The 23,362-nt window shown below is 36.2% G+C and overlaps 3 protein-coding genes across 5 annotated transcripts; all 3 read left to right on the top strand.

Moving 5' to 3' along the window:
• The first annotated feature begins 1,026 nt into the window (after positions 1-1,026).
• On the top strand, positions 1,027-2,326 carry LOC114136208 (odorant receptor 131-2-like). Its single transcript, XM_028004060.1, has 2 exons — positions 1,027-1,119; positions 1,661-2,326. Exons 1-2 carry the CDS (start codon positions 1,027-1,029, stop codon positions 2,324-2,326), a joined length of 759 nt encoding a protein of 252 aa, XP_027859861.1.
• Positions 2,327-4,347: 2,021 nt separating this feature from the next.
• Positions 4,348-6,509, top strand: LOC114135446 (odorant receptor 131-2-like). Its single transcript, XM_028002751.1, has 4 exons — positions 4,348-4,448; positions 4,566-4,704; positions 5,177-5,602; positions 6,258-6,509. Exons 1-4 carry the CDS (start codon positions 4,387-4,389, stop codon positions 6,507-6,509), a joined length of 879 nt encoding a protein of 292 aa, XP_027858552.1. The 5' UTR covers positions 4,348-4,386.
• A 1,999-nt stretch (positions 6,510-8,508) lies between these two features.
• On the top strand, positions 8,509-22,396 carry LOC114134896 (potassium voltage-gated channel subfamily S member 2). Of its 3 annotated transcripts, XM_028001762.1 has the most exons (11): positions 8,509-8,760; positions 14,591-14,772; positions 14,857-14,990; positions 15,453-15,617; positions 15,714-15,885; positions 16,783-16,866; positions 16,952-17,113; positions 17,656-17,739; positions 19,552-19,644; positions 20,008-20,067; positions 20,206-22,396. In XM_028001762.1, the coding sequence occupies exons 2-11, from the start codon at positions 14,602-14,604 to the stop codon at positions 20,449-20,451; spliced, it is 1,371 nt and encodes a 456-aa protein (XP_027857563.1). In that variant the 5' UTR covers positions 8,509-8,760; positions 14,591-14,601; the 3' UTR covers positions 20,452-22,396. The 3 variants fall into 3 exon arrangements, with proteins under 3 accessions (XP_027857563.1, XP_027857561.1, XP_027857562.1); XM_028001760.1 differs by having other exon boundaries at positions 20,008-22,396; XM_028001761.1 differs by having other exon boundaries at positions 14,594-14,772; positions 20,008-22,396.
• The last annotated feature ends 966 nt before the right edge of the window (positions 22,397-23,362 follow it).

Below are 23,362 nucleotides of genomic sequence, written 5' to 3' on the forward strand. Positions count from 1 at the left end.
AAAAAAATAGTCATTGTTTTCTTTTAGTAGTCCTAAGTAAAGTCAGTCAAGTTCAAGGGTTTTTTATTCCTTTGATTTGTTTTCAGTCCGGTTCAGTTTTCAGATCTGAATGTTATATTGTAGCTACCTGGGTAGTGTTAATATATATATATATATATATATATTTGTGAAAATAAAAATTAGATGACAGAATAGAGTAAATATATGTAGTAATAGATAACAGGATGAGAAAACTTGAAACTGATATCATTATTGTTGTTTCAATGTGGAATCACATCATTATTCCCATCATATTTTCCAGCTCACCACCAAACACTGCTGTCTTTAAAAGGTTGCTTCTTTTTGTCTGCATCTCACTTGAGGTCAGGTAAGTATAGGTGAGGAGCTGAGTTTCTCGTTTACATTAGCAGATTTTGAAGAGTTTATATTTTACATCAAAACTTAAAGTTTTAATTAAATCAGTTTGCCACCCTTTAGATTTTTTTCATTTATTTACACTGTAATATTTTTGCCATGCAGTGATTAGTGTACAGTTGACCTTCCAATTCAAACAGATGTGACTGCTTTCAAGTCTGTGTAACATGCAAAATCATTGAAAAATCTGTCTAGCTCTGTTTTAACACAGGAAAATTTTATCATCTATTTTTTGCTAAAGAAAGCTGTCTTTAGTGACAAATACAGAATGCAAATATTGTAGAAGTTTTTGTGTTTTGAACATGTTTAAGATATCTTGAATGTACCTTTCTCAACATTTACTGCCATCTTTCTTTTACTTAGTTTCTCTGTGGTGTTACAGTGAAGCATGAGCTCATTACTGAGCCTCACAAACAACACAACTTCCCCTTATCAGGTGTGTTGACAGAGAATATCACTGAAATATAACCTGTGGGAAACATTTTTCTTGTAATTTTGCTGTTCATTTGGTACATTCTCCAAAGCTCTCAAGCTTTGGAGAATTTCTGTAATCACTGTGACTTGTTTCCTCCTTTTTCTGATCAGTCTGTGCTATACAGAGATACTTTCACCATGGCCTTGGTGAAGAACCTGATTGTCGTGCTCATCTGGCTTGTCCTCACATATATCAACTGCACCTTGGCTGCCACTTTTTTTAGACATCAGGTACACACATCTACAGCTCAAAGCAATAAACTGTTTTTAAAAAAAATGTATTTGCAGAATATCTTTGTAACATATTTATCTATAGGTTTCAGACAGGATGAAAAATTTGATGTTATGAAACCTGTGAAATATATATTTTAGATTTATTTTACTATCTAAAAGTCTAAAGCATAATATTGTAGTTCAGGCTGTATGTTGAGGGTCATTTCTCTTTTCTACTCTAATCTCTGACCAGTTTCTTTGTTACTGAAAAGGAAACCAAAAGGTGCATCGGAGTGGAAAAGACCAAATGCATGTGTGAAGCACAACTTTCTATTGTTTATTTGCCAAACATTTTTCAAAACTGATCAAATAGATGGTTGAAGATTTAGAGATTCAAATAAATTCTATTCATTTTCTTTTTCCAGGATGTTGATGTTGATGTTTGGTCATGGTTAGTCCATGATTCATGTTACACTAAATCAAATTTTAGTGTAATGCTAGATGATCTGGTAATGCATAAATACAAATTTAAGCCTCTCTGTTCTTTTTCTACCAACAGACTTTCTATGAAGATCCTCGTTACATCCTCTTCATCCACATGGTGATCAATGACGGCATTCAACTTACTGTGACCTTCACACTTTTCATCCTCAGCTACATTTTCTACAAGATCAACGTCTCGCTCTGCTGCTTCTTCGTCCTGGTGGCGGTCTTCACCACCAGAAACACCCTAGTCAGCTTGGCCGGGATGGCCATAGAGCGCTACATTGCCATTTGCAAACCTTTGCATTACTCTCAAATCTGCACAGTGAGGAGGACTTATGCAGTCATCGGATTGATTTGGTTTATATGTGTGGCCCCAGATATAACAGATCTGTTTGTGACTCTGGCAACTGAGCCAATAAGCTTTTTCCAACACAACTCTGTGTTCTGTTTGCGGGAGAGCGTGTTCAAAGATCCTATACTGGCTCAGAAAAGGAAAGCATTTGATATTATTTATTTTTCATGCGTTTTTCTCACTCTGGTCTTTACCTATCTGAAGATCCTGTTTGCAGCCAAGGCGCTCTCCACAGCTGATACGTCAGCCCAGAAAGCCAGGAATACCATCCTCCTTCATGGTGTCCAGCTGGCCATGTGTCTGCTCTCCTACATCTCTCCAAGCGTGGAGATTGTTTTACACCTCATCTTCCCAGGTCGAATCCTAGAAATCAGATTTGCAAACTGATTGTCTATATTCTACCTCGGTTCCTGAGCCCGATAATTTATGGTGCCAGAGACAAGAAGTTCAAGAAGTATCTCAGAATGGACGTGCTGAGATGCAGCTGCAAGTATAAAGGAAAGCCAGTGGTCCCACTGAACAAAGACAGAATGTGAAAATATTTTTTTGACAATAGCACTAATAGATGTTTGCATTATGGACTTTTGATTATGCTTGCCAAAAATAACACTTTCATTCAGCTAAAAATAATAAATATTTACAATTTAAGTTTTGAAAAATTACAGTTAATTCTACCATTGTTATACAGATAACACTGAAGAAAATCAAGCAAACATTGGGACTTTTTTACAGAAATTCAATTTTAATAATATAACACACTTTAATAAAATATGACACATATTGCTGAAACCGGAACTTTATAGACACTGGAGATAAAGGAGATAAATAGCACTACTGCCTAAATCAGATTTTTGTTGTTATTGTTGGTTAAATAGGACTACCAAAAATATTTATATTTGCATAATGTTGCAATATTGAAACAACTTTGCATGTTTTTTCAGTGTCTTTACAATATTTATAGGCTTTTTCATAAACAGTGGAAATGTTCAGCCATCATACTGTTCAGGAAAGAGCTACACACAAACAAATTGAATATTAATGAAATGATCAAAGAAAAGGATGGGTTAAAAAAAAACATTGTTTTTTTCAAAGAAGGATGTTCTTTGAAAAACATATTTTTTTCAAAGGAAAGATAAGACATCAAACATCTGTGGCCCCAGATCTGTTATATCTGGGCATACACATGTTTTAAGCAAAATTGTAAGAATTTCAAGAGATATGTTTAATCCTCTGCATTCAATGCATATTAGTTACTGCATCAATTAAATTTAATTCTCATTTCATCATGTTTGATGCTGTAATTATTGTAAAGCACTTTATCACCAAAAGGAGGATGAGAGACATCATAGCCATTTACAACAACTTCAGTTGGACCAAATATCCCATAAACTCTCTGTGGTGTTCTGATCAGGCAAGTTTGGAAAGCTGAACTGTTTAAAACACAAACTGAACCATGTTATGTCTTATTCCTGAATTTTTAATGGTTCAGAAAGCAAAATATGTCCACCTGCTCATCAAAAGGCACTTACAGCGTAACCTATTACATCATAGCCTTCATCCAACCCATATACCTGATTCGTACTCAGAGACCAAAGCACTGTCAGGTTCTTTATAAATGAGCAAGCAGAAATTTCTGCTTCTCATGAAGTCAGTGCTCTGTCTTCAGTTTATGATCTGTGAGTAAACAACTTTATGTTCCATTTGATAACTTTAGGATTCAGCTGACATTAATGGTACTGACAATTTGCTTATCTGTCATATCTTAAAGCCTTTTATACTTGTCTTGTGAGTCTACTGAATTGGTCTATAAACCTTTCTAGTTAAGGTAATTTAAGAGTAGAACCTTTTATTAATTGTGTGAAAATAGTTAAATAACATGAATATTTTATGTTCATTTTGTGTATCTCTAGCACTAATACTAGAAAACAGTTATATATTCAGATGTTTTATGTGTTTTCTAATACAGCTCTTTTGTGGAGTCTTCAATATGTATTATAGAAGCCTTTAAACAAGGTACGTATTTGTGCAAAATCTATCCAATAGATCTTGTCATTAGATCTTGTATATTTGTCTTCAGGTGTTTTCTAAAACAGTTCAATAATACTTTTTGAATGACAGCATTATTTTTTAACATGATTAGTTAAAAAAAAACCCGATTTAGTCAAATTCTAATTACTGTTAAAACATGTACCTATAACAGACCAGCAATCATCCCATGTATATCTTTATTATTTTCATTAAATAGAACAAGAGTCCAAAAACTAAACACCAGATTGAATCTCTGTATTTCTTTAGACAGACTGGAGGAGATTTTGGTGATGAATTCCTCCTCCTCCATGCAACTGGCTCTTCTCTTGAGTAACAGCACATCAACAGAGACAGGGGTCAGTGTGGATCTACCTAAAGAGAGTTTCTCCAATGCTTTAGCTAAGAACATTGTTGCCGTTATGGTGTGGTTGGCCCTCAGTGTCATCAACAGCAGCATGGTGTACACCTTTCTACAACACAGGTATGGATGTTTAGTCAGACATAAAATTACAGACAAAAAATGCTGTCATGCTATGTAATGTTTATTATGGACATATAAGTGTCCATTTCTCTCTCAGCTCATTTCCTTTGACCTTAGTGTCTTTTATGAGAACTCCCGGTACATCATGTTCATCTGCATGGTGGTCAATGATGCTCTGCAGCTTACGCTGGTAACAACTCTCTATGTGGTCAGCTATGTCTTCAGGAAGATCCACGTCTCCATCTGTTGTCTTCTGGTAAATTCTGGCTACTTTTTATCACCTCAGCTGCATAGAACCTAGTCTAAAATAAGACAGTAAACTTAAATACTATTTTTCTTTCTTTTTTTCACATAAGCTTCACATTTTAACACAAGTAGAGGGACATAAAAACAAAAAGGGAAAAGCAGGCAGGAAAAATAAGACAATTCGGTGTACAAAACTGCATTGTGGTATTGCTTGAATTCAATGTAGTCATTAAATAATAGCCAAGAGAGTCAATACACAAATCAAGATCACAAGAGAAAACTCAAAAAACACTCATAAAGTTTGTCTTAATAGTTAAAGTACAGAAGTTCCTTTTGACTGTGGCTTTTAATATGTACCAAGGAATATCTAGTTTTAAAATCTGCTGCATGTTTGTAGCCAAAATCAACAATGTAAACCATTAGTACTTTTAAACTTTGTATTATATTTCTAACCACAGCTACAATATTTGTACCATCTTCAGATAATGACGGCAGTCTTCACCACCCGCTCCACCCCTCTCATCTTGGCCGGGATGGCGGTAGAGCGCTTCATCGCCATCTGCTTGCCGCTACACTACAGCCACATGTGCACAGTGCCCCGCACCATCTTCCTCATCGGTGTCATCCTCATCCTCACTGCCACCCCTCCGATCACTGACCTCCTCATCACCATAATCAAGGAGCCTCCAAAGTTCTTCCACAGGGCCATATTTTGTGACCACTCCTTTCTCTTCTCTGATCCTTCCACCTATTACAAGAACTGTGTGTTTGATGGAGTATACCTCTCCTTCGTGGCGCTCACGCTGCTCTACACCTACTGTAAGATCATGCTGACAGCGCAGGCTGCCTCCACCAGCCTGGCGTCAGTGAGGAGAGCCAGGAACACTGTGCTGCTTCATGGAGTGCAGGTGATGTTTCATAGTCACTGAAAACAATACCTGGCTTTTACCTGCAATAAAAACAGACATTGTTTGAATATCTGTGATTTACAAATACAAACTTCAATACATTTCAGTTTTTAGTTAGTAAGTAATCACAGCTATCTCAGCCATCACAGACCAATGTATAGGATTCTTCTCCATATAGATGCTTTCAAGATAAGCATCTGTTTAGTCCAAATATATTTATTCAAACATATTAAAAATAATAGTCAGTGAATGTTGCCTTGTATTTTTTGGTCACTGCCTTTTATAACAATGTTGAAAGAATCAAAAAATTACACAAGAGATGCAAAAAGTCTTTATGATTTAGGTATATCTGAGAGTAACTAATTTGTTTGATAAACATCGGAAATATAAAGCACAGCTTCATAAATTGCTCATTTGTCCACTTTGTTTTACTAAAATCAATAAAGATGTTATTAAGTAAAATCTTTTGTACACAACCGATTGTGATGTGTTTAGTTTGTAATTTCAGGTATTTTGTTAAAGAATTTAGCTATCATTTGATATTAGAAGGATTTTACTGGCTTCAGTTTATTACTTTGTCTCTAACTTTCTTTGCATTTGTTTGTACACATGAACTCATCTTGTAATCTGATTTTTCTTCCTTCCTCCCTTTCAGCTGCTGTTGTGCATGATGACCTTCGTGGTTCCCTCCCTCCAAGCTGCTCTGATCTCCCTGTTCCCCCAGCTCATCCTGGAGATCCGCTACGTCTTTTTCTTGCTCGTCTACATCATCCCTCGCTTCATGAGCCCAGTTATCTATGGGTTCCGGGACGAGCTTTTCAGGAAGTACTGGACCCAGTATCTGTCCTGGCCCAGACAAAGGGTCAGTGGGGTCAGACCTGGAGCCTTAAAAGACGCCTGCATATGAAATGAAGTCCTGTAGGAGGCATGAAGCCCACCATTTAATCAGTGAATTATGATGTGATTTCAGGATTTAAAACAAATGTGTCTGTTTGTTTCAAATTTCTGACTTTTATGACTTTTTGAAATGCTGGTTGGACATAATCAAATTCTCAGAACACAAACTTAAAATCAGCACATTCAGTGAATGATTAAAATGTACAATTTGTGGCATTAATATGACATTCTAAAAATTAAAGCTACTATTCATTACAAACATGATCACTAGGGAAGCAGCAGGGAATAATTACAAAGCCAAACTCTAAGGCAATTTAAAAAAACAAAACAAAAAACAAGCATGCACTCACCACTTTCTTTATTACATACAGTACACATTCAATTGCTTGTCTGTATAATGGTAAAGGCAATCACATGTCAGCAACTTTCATGTTATCAGAATGAGAAGAAAATAAACTCTAAATGATTTTGAAAATAGCATGGTTTTGATGACAAAGGCCAATTTTGAGTATATAAAAACTTGTGAGTTACTGAGATTTTAAATTTCAAACATGTCTTTGGATTGCAAATAATGGTCCAAAGAAATATCCTGTTTTGTGGATATTGTTTCTCTGCTGACATCTCTAATTATAACAGGCAGAATGGCTCAAATAAAAATGCAGCAGTAATTCAAATAGACACTAATTTCTGATCACATTACAGCAGGAGATGACCAAAGTGGAGAGCAACCAGTTCAGAACAAAAAGATTGTTTTTTTTCAACATGGCAGTGAAATTACTGCACTGAGTGGACCACACAGTCACCAGATCTCAATTCAACACAGAGCCCCATTGGTCTGTGGTGGATTTTCATATTATGGATGTGAAACCAAGAAATTGGCTGTGACTGCATGCAGCTTATAATATCTCTAAGGACCAAATCTCTGAGAAAAAAGCCTTAGACATCTTATAGAATCCATACCGCGAAAAACTGCAGCAGTTCTGACGACAAATGAGGGTCCAACTACTAATTTGGTAGCATGGGTGGGAATTATTATTTCTGTGTTTAAATGAACAATTGAGTAAATATTTTTGTTCAAATATGAGCATAAATTGTTATTTTGACCTTCAGCTGTTGAGAAAAGCAACACTTTGGCCACCAGATGGAGCAATCATCTTACTGATACAATAAGTTGCATTAAGGAACGTCTTCTGTTTTGATGGAGAAATTGAAATAAATGGGCCATTTTTAGTAAATGCACCTACAAAAGAAGAACATATCACTGTTTCTCTGCCTTTAAATCATTTAGAAAAAAATAATGGTTCCTCTGTTTTTGTTATATTATAAACAAAATAAAGAATTTTTAAATTAATATTTTATCAGTCCCTAATCATTAAAATAGGATGTATTAAAACCTTATGAAATACTTTATAATATGATTTTATTATTATATTGTTACATTCATAGTATTGTGGCCTTTTGGTCTTCTGGATGAAACAAACTAAATGCTTTACTAATGTATCCTATATTGCAGCAACAAAAACAACTAAAAAGGACTCAAAATTCCTTGACTATATTTTAAGCCAATCTGGGATTAAAGAGCCAGAAACCCAAATGAGCTCCTTAACATTTTGAGCCACCTATTGTTTTGCTTTAGATTGCAAGTGAAAATTGGTTAAAAATAAAGCTGGCACCTTTAGATGTTTAATGAGCCCCAGTGTCAGATGACTAGTATGATGTAAACTTTTATTAAACAACAACAACAAAACATGATAATAAACTGATTAGTTTAGCTAACAAAATGATCAGTGCCAACTACTATATACACAAAACAAAACAAAAACTCTAGTTAGGAATAGTTCTATTAAAAACCACTGGGTGTCGCCAATATACCATGAGAAAACCTAAGTATAACTTAGGAGTTTGGGAGGTAATGCTCTTTGGAAACGGGTCTTTTTTTTTCCGGATTGTGACGGAAAAAGCCGAAGATTCCCCACCGAGCGAGACGGGAACGAGCCGTAGTTCAGATGGAGGAAACCTGCACCCCTCCAGCTGAATGGGTTCTCTTCACAGGAGTCTTTAGCTGTAGATGAAGGGAAAGGCTCACTTTACTCAGAAGAACAACTCGTCTTGTATTCTTTTTTTTTTCTCAACTTGTTTGAGATTTGATTGTTTTTGGATAAGTAAGAATAAAACGTACTAAACCATCATGGGGTGAATCTGACATGTGATGATGAGGACGTTATTCTGGTGATGAAGGAGCGTCGTCAGAAAACTCAGTAGTAAGTAACAAAGACTTTTTCTCAGTGAAACCAGGAGCTTTTAAGACGATCAATTCAAACATTATTAACACGGCTCGGTGATTGCTAAGCACTGATCCACCCGATAATAGTTTGTTGTTGCAGCTGCTTTATTTGCACAGTTGAGTTTCAAGCAGAACTGCTGAATTATAGATCAACTTTATTTCTGTTTTCATCATGTTGAGCCCCACGGGGAGCTCAGCATAAGCTCATCATGTCATGCACGCAGGAAGATTCGTACTGTCCCACAGTTAATTGGCTTTGTTGGCTTTCCTGTTACATATGATGAAACCAATAACATTTTCTTCTCAATTGTTAATAACAATACTGTAACGGTTGTAAAATTAATTGAGTTTTAATGAAAGCAACACAAGTGTAAACACTAATCTTGATGTTTCTCAAGATAAATCCTACTTTGGCACAACATTGGAGTGCTGCAACAAAACGAGCATAATACTGACATAACAGAGAAGGAATTACAAACTCGGGATTTTGGGTAAATTAAGTGATGAAAGGGAAAAGGTCATAATAATTTTTTTTGTTTTTATTTAAACAAGATTTTTTTTAGGTTAAATAAAAGATTAATCTTTGCTAAACATTTTTACATGATTGCTTCATTTAGACTGCAATTGTTCAATGACTTTCAGGACATATCCTGACAGTGAGATGTGAACAGAAACAGATAAATACAGTTTTGCCTTGGTTTGTAGCAGACACAGGCTGGTTAACGATATCAAGATTTGAAAATGCAACAGTTTCATAAAGTCATGGGGTTCTTTCAATAAAATTGGCTGGTAAGCTGGCTGAAAAAAAGACTGCAACACTTTTCTCTGTCTTATAGATAATGGAAGTTACATTTATGTAGAGATTAGTAGAGTAGGGGATCTAACAGAAAGTGAAGAAAAGATTATCTCCACTTTCTAAAGCATTTGTTGCAAACCTTTACCTGTTTTTTTATTTATTTATTCTTCATTAAAGAGAAAAAAGAAAATACTTCATCCAACTTGTTGTCAGTTGATATTTGTATGGACCAAAAATGCAGGGAAAAATTGGAAAAACATCAACTTTTTTTCAGAATTCGACTGGCTGATTCCCAATCAGAGCAAAGGAAAATTGAAATTGCTGATCTATTAATTGGTGCAGAAGGTCAAGGTGAATAACTGTTAGGTCAAAAATAAGGAGTAAGTTTCTTTTCACTATATATAAACCAAAAGATTTTATTAAATATTTTAAATTATATTGTTTGAAACTGTTAAATCAAGTGGAATTGAATGTGTACAAAGTAAGTCTTTGCTTTTTTTTGTTCTACTTTTACATAGAAACAAATAATTAATAAATATGCACCAAAGTTCTCAAATAGGATACAATACTTTACTGTTGGCAAAACATAAAAGAAATGTAAATGAATTAAAATACATAGATATGGCCACAACTAGCATGTCTACTGGAAGGAACACACTGAAAACTAGAAATTAATGAGCAAAAGGAAAGAAATAAAGGCTGGAAAGAAGAATTATTCAGCAGGGAATTGAACGTTCATAAAGTTCTTTTTACTGATTACAAATGCAACATATTAAAAGTTTACAGCACTCTCGGGACTTTAAATAAAGGGTTCCCAACGGAGGTAAAGAAACCTCAGAAATTTCAAAACAGCATTTGATCCATCAGCCTCTCACATAAGAATTGGGAGAAAAGGAAAACACAGCCTAGTGTGGGTCAGATACGCAAAAATGATGAAAACAAAAACGTGTATTGCCACAAAAATCTTGACAGGTTGTTCAAGCCTTTCCTAGTGGATCAGTTGAGCAAAATGTCTCACTGGTTCTGGTTGTGTATTTTATCTCTGCCTCTCCAAACACACCTCACCTCTCTATGAGCTTCCAGGGAAAGAATCACCATGAAGAACTGATTGCTAAATCAGAGGCAGAGTTAGGGAAGTGTGCGAAATACTTAATGTCTTTCCCTATAGAAGACAAGGATTTAATGTTTTTGCTTTTGATTTTGCAATTTATTTAGCATAGAGAGAGAGAAAAAAAGTCACCAAACTGTTTTTTGAATAAGACACTATCTATTAGCTGCAGCTGTTTTAAATTCAACATTTCAAGCATGTTATTGTGTTATTGAACAAAAAGATGAGCTCACATTCAGATCAATCAATAGGAGACACTCTGAGGTCAAGCTAGCCAATGGTGTGGGATGAGCGGTTGCTTTGGCTAACTAAACAACAAGGACAAGAAACTTAGAGGAAAGCAGTTATTGTGAGAAAAATGTCAATTCTAACATATTTGTATTAATTCTAAAAGTTAGACAAAGAAGCAAAACTTCACAAAAAATTATACAGTAAACAGAAAGAGGGAAGGCAAAAGAAGATGAAACACATTTAACAGAATAAAAAAATAGACTTAAAAAATGCAAATTAACAAAAATATGCAGAACTGAAACAAATGGACAATTAAAAAAAAAAGACTAATCCTTTCCAATAAGAAAGAACCAAAAATCAAGTAAGGTGTTAAATTTTTTCAGCCACTGTTCACATCTATCATTTTAAAAAACTAATTACGTGTCCCTCAAACAAACACACCGCCCACACAGAATTTTTACACCAACATGCTGATGTCAGTACGGTTAGCTGATGCCAGATCATGTGACCATATAACTCAGGAAGATCTGATTAAATACCAGCAGGAAGAAAGAGAAAGATTCAGGAACGAATTAAGTCAGATCACTGTGGCTAAAATACCATTACGCTCACATTAAACTTGCGCTGGAGTCCTCAGGCTGTTTTCCAAATTCACCAATTAGAGACTTTATAGCATTAGGGGATCACATCTTAGCTGCACTTTACTTGAAACTATGAGCACTCAGTGTGGACTCTGTAAAGCTCTTGTCAGTGCTGGAGTTTGGAGCTGCTCATCAAACATCACTCAGAAGTAATAGAATAAATGTGCAAAATAATACAATAAGTATTTGATATTGACAACAAATATAAGGCAAGAGTATTGCTCACTTAACTTCTCACTATCTTCAACAGATTTCTTTTGTGAAATCTTAGATTGTTTGTAAGAAAGACAGCTACTGAAACAGAGATCCAGAGACTTTCTGAAACTTTACCTGTTGCTAAGCAATGTTGATCGAACTGGATTGAATTACGTTTTTTCTATGGCAATTTTACCCTTCGTATTGTGAAAAGTATTTCAGGCAATAATGGGAGGAGGAAAATCTGGAAGTGAGTGAAAATGTCACAATCCTTTGCACAACTTTAAAGTTTGATATGAACGTTGTAATTAATTCATCTGGTGGGAGATCTCACTGCGTAGTTTTCACTGTCAGAGTGTATTTCACTGTGTGGGTGTTTATACTGGGAGAGCAGTAAATTAGCCTGTGTAGGAGTTATTGATGCATCTACTGTTTTGTAAAATTTTCTTGCAACCTTATCACCTAGAGAAAGTTACACAGTTTTGTTTACAGTAAAATCCTATATTAGCCTATTAATTTTTCTGCTGCCATGCAAAGATTCAGCCATTCATCCTTTTTCTACCTGCTTATTCTTGCTGGGTCATGGGGGGTTGCTGGTGTCCATGTCCATAACAGAGCAACATAGAGACACGCCGGACAAACAACCAGACACACAACAACTCATACCTATATGGCAATATAGTGAGAGCAGTTGGAAAAACATTATTCTTTTGGACTGTGGGTGGAAGCTGGAGACAGAACCCATGCCTGCATGGTGAGAACATGCTAATTTCATGCAGAAGAACCCCAGGAAGGGATTAAAACTAAACCTGACTAAGGTTTACCCTAACCCTGACTTGAGTCCCTTTGTAAAAATAAATTAGGAAAAAACAATTGCGCAAATGTGTTGTTGCAAAACTGATGGAAACATTCCCAAAAACCCACAGAAAACTGAAAACACATGCACTCTGCACCTTTCAGATTTCTATCAGTAGTAAGTTTTGAAACACAACAATGTGCTACTCTGTGTTGGTCTATCGCTAAGAATCCCAATAAATTCTTTAATGTTTTTAGTTAAAATGTGAGGAGGCTTACAAGGTATGAACACATTTACAAAGCACCAAACTTTTTAAGAAGACACTTGGCACCTTAGCATACATTGTTGGACAATGTTAATTTAAATTATTTGTAGCATTTTTTATAAATTAAACAGTTCACATTTGACAGTATAATAAAGATGTGATGTGAAGTGGTAAGATTTATATTGTAAGAGGCAATAAAGTCAAAAAATAATGAAACTTTACATTTGGAAAATTGTTGATAACAGTGAGTAGATTGATGTAGTATCATGTGTATTAAAAGCATCTCCTTGGTAACTGCATCTCCATGGAATAATTATATCAGTATAGTGATACAAATAAGAAGGTTTCTCACAACATAAATATTGTATATGGTATGTGTGTGACTGTTCCTTTTCGATTTTTGTTGTTTTTGATGTAGGTCACCTGGTGAGGTTTGAATTGCAATCCAAATGGTTTTATTTATGTTTATATTTGAAAACCTTTGTGGTGAGCGTTTCAATTTCTGATCTTCCTTTACTCTTAGAAAGTAAGATATCTCAAAATACTCTCCTTGGCTTCTTTAGGGCATTCTTATAAATGTGAATGCAAACTTCAAGGCTTATTATCAGACGACAGCAGAAAAAAAATCCATTATTCAAACTTACTGTGAGGTTTCAGAGGTTTTCAGAGGTAAATAATTTCCTCCACTGAGTTTTTTCTCTGAAAGTCCACCCATGCTCGTTTGTTTTGTCCTTCTTTCCTGCTGTGATTTTGAACCCAAGAAAGAAAAACTCCAAGAAAAAAGACAGCTCTTTAAAGTTTCTAGCTCTTTATCACTTGCAGTGGAAACGCATCAAAAAAAGATCATTAAATTGCCAGTATGAAACGAAGCAAAGAAATGACAACAAAGAGACAACCAAAAATATCTCATGGCTACCTCATTATTTTTTAAAGCCAGAAGAAAGACACACAAATGTCTCATCATCACAATGAGATGCTGTACCCATAAATGCAGCAGGAGACCACCATCACATCGGTTCCCTGCTTGTTTTCAGATGTTTTCTCTCTGAAATGAGTGCAGTCAGAGCAATGGGACTCATGATTGGACCGTATAGCAATAGCAAAGTGTTCATTTCTATTTCAGTCACAGCTAATAATCTTTCCAGTTATTACTTTCTTACTTCCCACACTATGCTTTGCTACATTTTGATGAAAATTACAAGCCAAGGCAGTTTTATTTGATCACTTTCAAACTTTCTTTAACCAATGTTGATTTTAAAGTTACTAATGGACCAGGTCTTACTGAGTTTTTACCAAAAAAACACAGTAGAAATGTTCATGTATTTCTTCAGTGCATTTAGCAGAGCTTGTACAAGTAGTATAAATTGGGCTAACTAACTTTTTAAGTGTAGAAAAACTTTGAGTTTTGAATATTTTTATAGATTTTTGGTTTAAACTAGCTTATGTAATTTACAGTTAACATAAATGTGAAACCAGAAGTTAGGTCAGAAATTTCCAACCATTTTTCATAAGATGATTATGCAATATGGCTGCAAAGAAGAACCTACTTTAGTCTGCTTTGGCCTTTTCAAAACACAAACCCTCAAACTGGGCAGAACCTTCATTGATGCGGGTTTATTAGTGCGCCCCACTTCACACCTACTCACCAAATCTGCTCTGTGAATCCGAGATAGCAAACAGACATCTGAATTGAAAGTGATAACAGACATCTCTTTATTGTAACTTTAATTTGTTGGCACCACTACTGTTTAATTCTAATCTCTGTTTTGCTTCAGCAGATTTCACCATGGTGAAGGAGTCCTTGCCCAGCTGGATCCATCAGGACTCTGAAGAGGGTCTTGTCCATGTGAATGTCGGTGGTCTGAAGAGGAGCCTCTGCTCCAGCACACTGAAGAAATTCCCAGACACCAGGTTGGGAAAATTACTGGCGTGTGATTCAGAGGAAGACATACTGCAGGTGGGTCCAATTCTTTAACAAATGAAATTACAAAATAATTAGACACAGAACTTAACCTTCATCATAGCCTCTTCGCTCCTCTAGGTGTGTGATGACTATGACGTACAGGAGAAAGAGTTTTACTTTGACAGAAATCCAGGTCTGTTCCCTTATGTCCTCCACTTTTATCAGACTGGCAAACTTCATGTGATGGAGGAACTCTGTGTGTTCTCCTTCAGGTACGTTTGATTTCACTGTGACATCATCCTTAATGTCGCACAAAAAACCTTCATGCTAATTTAATTTGCCTGCAAATTGCTCCACATTTTACCTGTTTTAATGAGGCGCCAAGTAGAGTGGTGCTGCATAAGCAATTTTAGCTACAGTAACTGAGATCTTCTTGCACATGCACAGGATTTGTGGTTTAGTATGGTGCTCTGTAAGCAAATATAGTGGCTGGTATTCTGTTAAGACTCTATTAATGTGTTTATTGTGTAACTGAGTGCCTTTACTTCTTCTTTAAAAACATCAGATTAGAAGTCAAGAAAAGTTACAAATCCCTGTCCTTAGAAACTTTACAAATGAACTAATGTAAATTAACATATTTTTAAAGGGATTCTTCAAGTTTTTTGAGGTTTTCACCTACTATTTCAAATATTTGAGGTATGGAGTTGATTTGGAGTGTTTTTCCCCCCACAAAGTCAAGAGATAGAGTATTGGGGCATCAATGAGTTCTTCCTGGACACCTGCTGTAGTTATCGTTACCATGACCGCAAGCTGGAGAGAGGTCAACACCGCAGTTGGGATGATGAGAGTGACGTCAGCAGTGTCGACACGTCTGTGGACGAGATTTCTGATTTAAACAAGTCAGACATTTGCAGTATATGTAAATTTTCAATCGGGCTCTGAAACTCTCTTTTTGCTGCTAACCTTTAAGTTACTGTCATCTTGTCTCCTCATAGAGACATGCAGCATTTCCAGGAGGTTCGCTACGGGAACATCAAGAAATGTTTGTGGCTTACACTGGAGAACCCGGGATACTCCATCCCGAGTAAGCTCTTCAGTCTGCTCTCCATCGGAGTGGTGCTCACATCTATTGCCACTATGTGCATTAACAGCATCCCAGAGTATCAGGTTGGTATGGAAGAGCGTCAAAGATTATAGGCTGTATCTATGATAAGAAGGCACTTATAGAATCATATCTGTTGACTTACAACTCAAACATTTATGCGGGCAATTGAAAAACTTATGTTCCTCAAAATTCTGAAACCTAACTCAAGTGGTATCTGATATAATCCAATACAAAATTCATACTTCAACTTCTTTCTGTTTCTTGGTGTTAATAAATGTGCACGCTTAAATATTATATTTGCCAACTATCTCAAGTATTCTTGATGCTTATGGTTGTAATGCACTGACAAGTTCTAATATTTAAATTTTCAATCCCCATTTGGTAGCTCTGAAGTGGAAACACACATAGAGGATAGCCTAGGGCATATTAAGGCTTCATGGTAAATTTGTTCCTGGGGGAAAAACACAGGATAACATATTGTAAACACATCTTTTGATGTTACTCAGGCCCTCTGAGCTTTAAGACTTCAGACACACTGTGATCTCATTTTCAATAAAAGGTAGGAGTGAGTGTGCAGTCTTCAAAGGGCAGCAAGTATTTTGCAAAGATAAAGCTGAAAATTCCCAATGAGTTCACAAAAGTGTAATTATCAATATTTCAAACAAACTGAAAGCAGCAAGCAATAAGTCCCACTACAGAAATATGGTACAAAGACCAAGAAAAAACAAAACATATATTGCTTTGCTAAGTGTCTGAAGCCAAAGTACACCAATGCAAGTGCTTGCTAAGATAGAAATCAAAGATTTTATTTTGCAAGAATAAAAAGAAAACAGAAAAGCAACAACTGTTTGGTATAATTTATCGAATGCTGTTTATTAGGTAAGATGGTAAATAAAAAAGAAAATTAAATAATATGCTTTAACAAATGGATAAGAGATCTTTCTTTTTTCTTTTAACAGACTTTTGACTCAGATGGAAAGCTGATCGAAGATAAAACTACCCAGGCTCTTGAGGTGTTCTGTACCTGCTGGTTCACCTTTGAGGTGAGGACGCACAAACAAAATGGTTTGTGAAGCAGGCGATGTGTGCTGGTAGAAACCGAAAGCTACAGTCTGTTTCTGATCTCAGGTTGTGACGCGGCTGCTGCTCGCTCCAAACAGGAAGAAGTTCTTCCATCACCCACTCAACATTATCGACCTGGTGTCAGTAGTTCCCATCTACATCACCCTGATCTTTGACTTGACCGTGGGATCTGAGTCTGAACTGGGAGACCTGGGGCGACTAATACAGGTTACTGGTGTACACCCATGCTTACTCTCAAATTACAGTACAGAAAAAAGTCAGTTTTGTGTTGGATTTGATTTCTGTGCAAACAAATTGGATGACTAATGTTAGGAAAACATCCTATTTTGAGCTTAACATTTTTAGACCTGTAAAGAAAAATAAGGTGGCATGTTCCTATCTGTAAAAACATTTCTTCCTTCTGGATCACCAAGGTGACAGAGAGATTGCTTTCACAAAGGTAGGGGAGGTGATCGCAACTCTTCTAATTCAAACTGCATCATTGCTTTTAGATTTCTGTTCATTTCAACCTGTCCAAAAACCAACATGTTTTTTTTTACCTGTAAAAATGAACTGGACTGTGTAGTACATGACACCAGCCTCCACAGTTGGCTCTAAATGTCCCTTAAGGTCACTGAAAGAAACATCTTAAAAATAGTTGAAACTGTAGGATACTGGAACTTGTAACATGGCCTCATTCTTGTTCATTTCTGCATTAAGTCACAGAAACATTTTCTTTCTATGAGACTCATGGCTTTTATTTCTCCCAGGTGTTCAGGTTAATGAGGATCTTTAGAGTATTGAAGTTGGCCCGACACTCCACAGGTCTGCGCTCTCTGGGAGCAACACTTCGGGTGAGCTTCTTTCATATGTTTGCAGATGCATCTGACAACATCTATTTGGCTCTTAAAGAAGTCTGATACATAATGAGGTCAGTAGATTAAAGTAACATTGAAAAGTTGTTTTTTAGTTAATTGAATTAAGCTTGAAAATCAAAATGGATGTTGCTTGCTCCATTGTTACTGTTATACTAAAATATAGATTTGTTATGTTTCAACCATTTATTTCTGTTCATTTTTAATTATAACTTGTAATAACCTGAAATTATGTTTCCATTTCAACAGCATAAACAAGTAAATACGAAGCTCGATTGTAGTCTTGTGTGGTACTGGACCAGAGGTTTCAGTCCAGCATAATGAGCTAATTTATTTGCGTTACAATAAAAAACCTTGAAATGTTTTTTTTTTTTATTCTTGATCGGATTGTAATAAGCTGGAGCCAAATAAGTTGGCTGCTATAGCACTTTGTAGTTGCTTTCAGTGTCATTCAGGCAGTCATTCATAGTTAAAACTGGCAGTAGTAATTACTGACTGAGATGAGAGAACCTCACATGCACGCAGTTCTGCAAGTCAAACAAGGCTAGTGCTGCTGCACAGGCTTCCCTGTGTACACAGGTTTAATCATTCACAGATTGGGTGGATTCATCTGACCCCAGCTGTTTGAAAGTCTGCTGCTCTTTCCTCACCCCAATTAGTGGCCAGAGCAGTGGATGATTTTTATGTAAAATTATGCAAGAAATCTTCCGGTTTAATTTGAACCTTCCTGAAACTAAAATATTTCTTATACGATACCACAATTCATATTTAAAGTCACTTTCTCCATATTTATCAACCTAATTGGAAATTCTCTGTGCGAACCATTGACCCCTAATGAAAAAATTGTTCATCTCTGTAAACCAAAGTGTTGTTATGTCTCCTGTCAGTCTTCTATATAACCTTAAAGAAAACATCTCAGTAACACTAGAAAACGTACTGTATAGATAGATGCTGACTCTAAATATGTTTTCAGTAGCTCACGTTACAGTCATGGTTTCTCCATCCGCATCAGGAAGAGAGGCTCATCACTGCAGGAAAGATCAATATTAAATGCTCTGAGATAACATTTTCTTGCAGAACGTAATCAATTTGGATGCATTCTGGTTTAATTTAAAGAAAGTAAAACTTTATCAGATGTTCTGCTTTATAACCAGCATCAACAGTTGTTGGGAGTTTAATTTAACTCAAATAGTTTTTATTTTCTCAAGCCATCATCACAGGAACAATATAAAGACAATCTAGCCCAGCTTTAGCCTTTTAACTTCAGCTTTCACTCATAGGGAAAATAAGAAAATCCATCAGCAATATTTAGCCGCAAGCGGTGCAACATTACTGCATCAAAGTAATGTACGAGTCCAAGCTGTATTTTATTTTTAGTTTACCAAATTGACTGAGGATGTTCTTCTGTGTTTTCCCAGGAGACAGACTGGATTACATGACAGTTCTAATAAAATGTCAGTGCAGATATCCTCTCATTTAAATGTCACTCCCATCATACTTCCATGATGCACAACATAAAAAATGTATTTCTGCTTTATTAACATACTATATCTGATGAAACGGCATTATGTCCTGTATATCTAAAACATTTCTCAGCTCCAATATTTTTGTCAATGTTGGCAAATTTTGAGTGTGGTTTTATAAACCATATAAAACTTTATCAATTAAAGTGTGTTGAGATAGTGTTACACACATAGAAACAGGGAAACCAACAGATAAACCTCTGCTGAAGTATCTTTTTAAATTATTCTACTGAGGGTCATTTCTAGATTCTGTGTGTTGTATCTGCAGCACAGTTACCGTGAAGTGGGAATACTGCTACTATACCTGGGTGTCGGCGTGTCCGTCTTTTCTGGGATTGCTTACACCGCTGAATGTGAAGAGGTAAAGTTTAAGTGATGCTTAGTAGTTTAGAATCCCTATGTAGCTCTTCTGTGAATATACTGTATTTAATTTAGTTTATAAGAAAAGTAATTTGTTGTTTAAACCCTTACATCGACAGTTTGTTTTTGCTTTGCTAGCAGGACAATTTATTTTCCTCATCCTTTTTGTTGATCCAGCCTGAAGTGTTTGTGTCATGGGGGTTAATGAGCGTCTCCAAAGGCAATCAGCTTTGTCAGAGTCTGCTATGCTATGACCTCTGATATTTGCAAAATTGAAACTGGGGACAGAGAACAAAGTTCTAACATTGTTTAAAACATCATCCTCTGTTTTAAACATCCATCTCTACCATGTACTTTCTTTCAGGATGTAGGCTTGGACACAATCCCGGCCTGCTGGTGGTGGGGAACTGTCAGCATGACCACGGTGGGTTACGGAGACGTAGTGCCTGTCACAGTCGCCGGAAAGCTAGCAGCCAGTGGATGCATCCTGGGTGGCACTCTGGTGGTGGCTCTGCCCATCACTATCATCTTCAACAAGTTCTCCCATTTTTACCGCCGGCAGAAAGCTTTGGAGGCGTCGGTGAGGAACAACAACAACCGCAAGAAGATCAAAGTGAGCTGCGAGAATGAGCTGGAAGAGGATGCGGAATCGGATGGGGACAATCGCTACCTGGACGATGATGATATTGATGACATTGAGGAAGATGACATTGATTTTGAGGATGAAGGAGGGGTGATAAACTACAGCTATGTGGAGCATCTGTCTTACCCATCGACATTGAGAAAGCAGGAGCTGTATCAGCTGTAAGGTCTGAAACTTTATGCCAAGTAATGTCAACTTAAACGTAATGGACTTGATACACCATGGGAACATTAACTGACCCTGCTTTGCTTAGATTGAGGTTTTAGGATCAATAAGGTGATGGAGACAGGTTGTAAGAGGGGATCACACAAGCTTTTTGGGTCTTCCATGAATTATTGTACTTTTCTGCCACTGAATGTGCATGTGGGCTGTTTCAGGACTGAACTTTTGTTCATTGGATTTGTAGCTCTGCTTGTGGAAAATTGAAAAAAAAGAAAAACAACAAAACAAAAAAAACAAACAAAGGACAATGGCACACAATATCAACGTCAATGCCTACACAGAACTGAATGTATGAGAAAAAGCATGCTGACCTGTAATGTAAATAAAAAATACCATAGAAATCTTTTTTGCTCTTGGCTCTAAAGCTACAGCTAGTAGTCGTTAGATTTGTTAAAGTTAAACCAGCTAACCTCGCCTCAGAGAGAAATTACAGAGCAGAAAATCCAAATAAAGATAGATATACATTAAGAAAACTAAAAAATACTGAATGCATGAAGATTCAACATTTTCAATTATATGCTTTGCACAAAAGCAAGCACAGTTGTTTGATTATTTTTTTGCTGTTGCAAACCTTCTAGACTTTAAATCTTTTACTGCTGTGAAAGCTGTTTATTCAGTTTAAATGGTGCCACGTTTGTAAGGAAAACACATTGCCTTGAGCAGCAGAGCTGAGAATGTGGGTTGTTCCCATAAAAAAAAAATTGGCAAATCGTTTGTGCTACCAACTCTTATTTTGTACGACTTACTACTTTAAATGAAGAAACAAGACAATTGGCTATTTGACAATTTATTTACTTAAAGGGGGAGTAATGTGTATTTTCTAAGTACATTCTGCCATTTTATAGCACAATTAAGTAACTACGTTACCGTCAGGTGTTATAAAAATGCTGTGTATATCAAATAATGTGAAAGAAATTTGACTCTGCAGTTTGATGCCTTGAAATTGTCCTCTCTGTAAGAAACTCATGCTGCAGATTTAAGGATTTCTCAAACATGTTGCATGAAAGAATTAAATCAACACTCCCGGTAAGATTTTTTTTTTAAAAAAAGAAGGAATAACATTATTACATAATTTTAAGCTAAAAAAAATTATCTTACAGAATATCCTCCTTCAAACAGGGGCCACTACAGGGCGGGTTGGTAACACGCTGATCTGGAAAAGGGGTTTTGGCTTTGGGACACACTCAACGTTTCTTATGGGCACAACCTCCATGACACACAATAGACTTTCGTTACACTTGTGACAAAATTTAAGACGAAATGGACAGGAAAACCATCAAATGCAATCTTTTTTTCAAAATGATTCAGCTAATCTCTTTGTGTGAAAACTCTGCATTAAAAGGATTTGACTCTTATTAGGTACTTAATCCACCTGCAGGACACCCTAAATTTACTGCCAGTGCTACACAGACACCACTAAAACAACTTGTGAACGTAAAAGATCACCCAAAATCAGCACTGATAACATATTCTTCAAGTTTGCATGTTAAAAACAAATATTGTTGAACTATGTTATTGTTGCATTTTTATTTTAATTTATGGTGTATAGTTTTACATTTCTAATGCCATACTTCTGTGTATTCTGTGCTATGTAATTAATATATTTCCTGTATGTAATTTTAGGAGGTCATTTTGAAGAGTTTGCGGCATGTTTTTATTAAACTACCTCTTGCATTATACACAGCAGCTCTCTTTTCACCTCTGCAGAAAATCCTTGTAGCAGAGCAGTGTGTTTTGGGAATAGGGTTATGGAGTGGTAATGCTCTACTCCTGAATGTGCTCTCTCTTCCTTATGCCAACACTCCCTTTTACCCGATGGCAGCTGCTCACCGATAAGCCTGGAAGAAGGTTGTCGTCTTCATTTTAATAAAGTTTTCATGATTTGCTCCTTTTCTGCTGATTTATTTAACTTGGGTAGGTGAGGAGGACACAGTCTCATTGGGGGCTTAGCAGGAATGAATGAAGAGGCAGCATAAAGGACTACAACTATTCCTCTGAGTTTGCCTCTATTAGAAAATCTCTGCCCAGTCTATTGAAAGTTTTCCTTTTGTGTTTATAATAATCATGATTTAGATTTATTTCACCGTACGAAGGCCTGACTACACCAGGAGAGTCATATTATCTTTAATAACAGTGAGAACCTCAGACTTCTGGCCTAGTCTAAGAAAGTTCATCATTTTCTCAAGTGGCATAAGTCCTGAAAGACATGAACAGGTTATGACCTTTTTGGGTTAATGCTAAGAATTGTTGTCTCTTCCTCTGCCATAATTGGGCAATTTAGAAATCAAAAAAGCTTTGAAGCGATACTTCGCAGCAGGTGATTGCGGTTCGTGGATCACGTAAACCCTTTCAACACAGAAAATTCACTTTCCAAAATCCATCCTAAAGACAAATGCTTGTTTGAAAGACTGCAAGATGAAACCTGAGTGAGTCTGAAATGCAGAAATTAAATTATAGCCGTTCTGCTGCTGAGCTTATGCTTCACTTCATGGATGATTGGGTGCGGCAGGTTCCAGCAGGTTTTTATCCCATGCCGTCGGAGGGAAAATCTCTGCTAGAATATCTGCATGCAAAAAGGAGACGTGTGGCTGCATCATTCCCAGATGGTTAAACCGTATCATATGCATGCCTGTCACAATAAAATTTTCTGGATGTTAAATTGTCCCAGTAATTTCTGTGATTAAATTATATCGTTTTAAAACTATTTCCAAGTAATAATGCAATTTCAACCTCTCAAAGACCAATAAACCTTAATTTAGTAACGATTACTTAACACTGGAATGTATTTGAAATACCCAAAATAAGACATGACAGTCAAAAATAAGTAAGACATAAAAACCACACGCAACTGAAA

This window comes from Xiphophorus couchianus, chromosome 20 (genome assembly GCF_001444195.1).
Source record: "Xiphophorus couchianus chromosome 20, X_couchianus-1.0, whole genome shotgun sequence".
In the NCBI taxonomy this organism is placed as follows: Eukaryota; Metazoa; Chordata; class Actinopteri; order Cyprinodontiformes; family Poeciliidae; genus Xiphophorus; species Xiphophorus couchianus.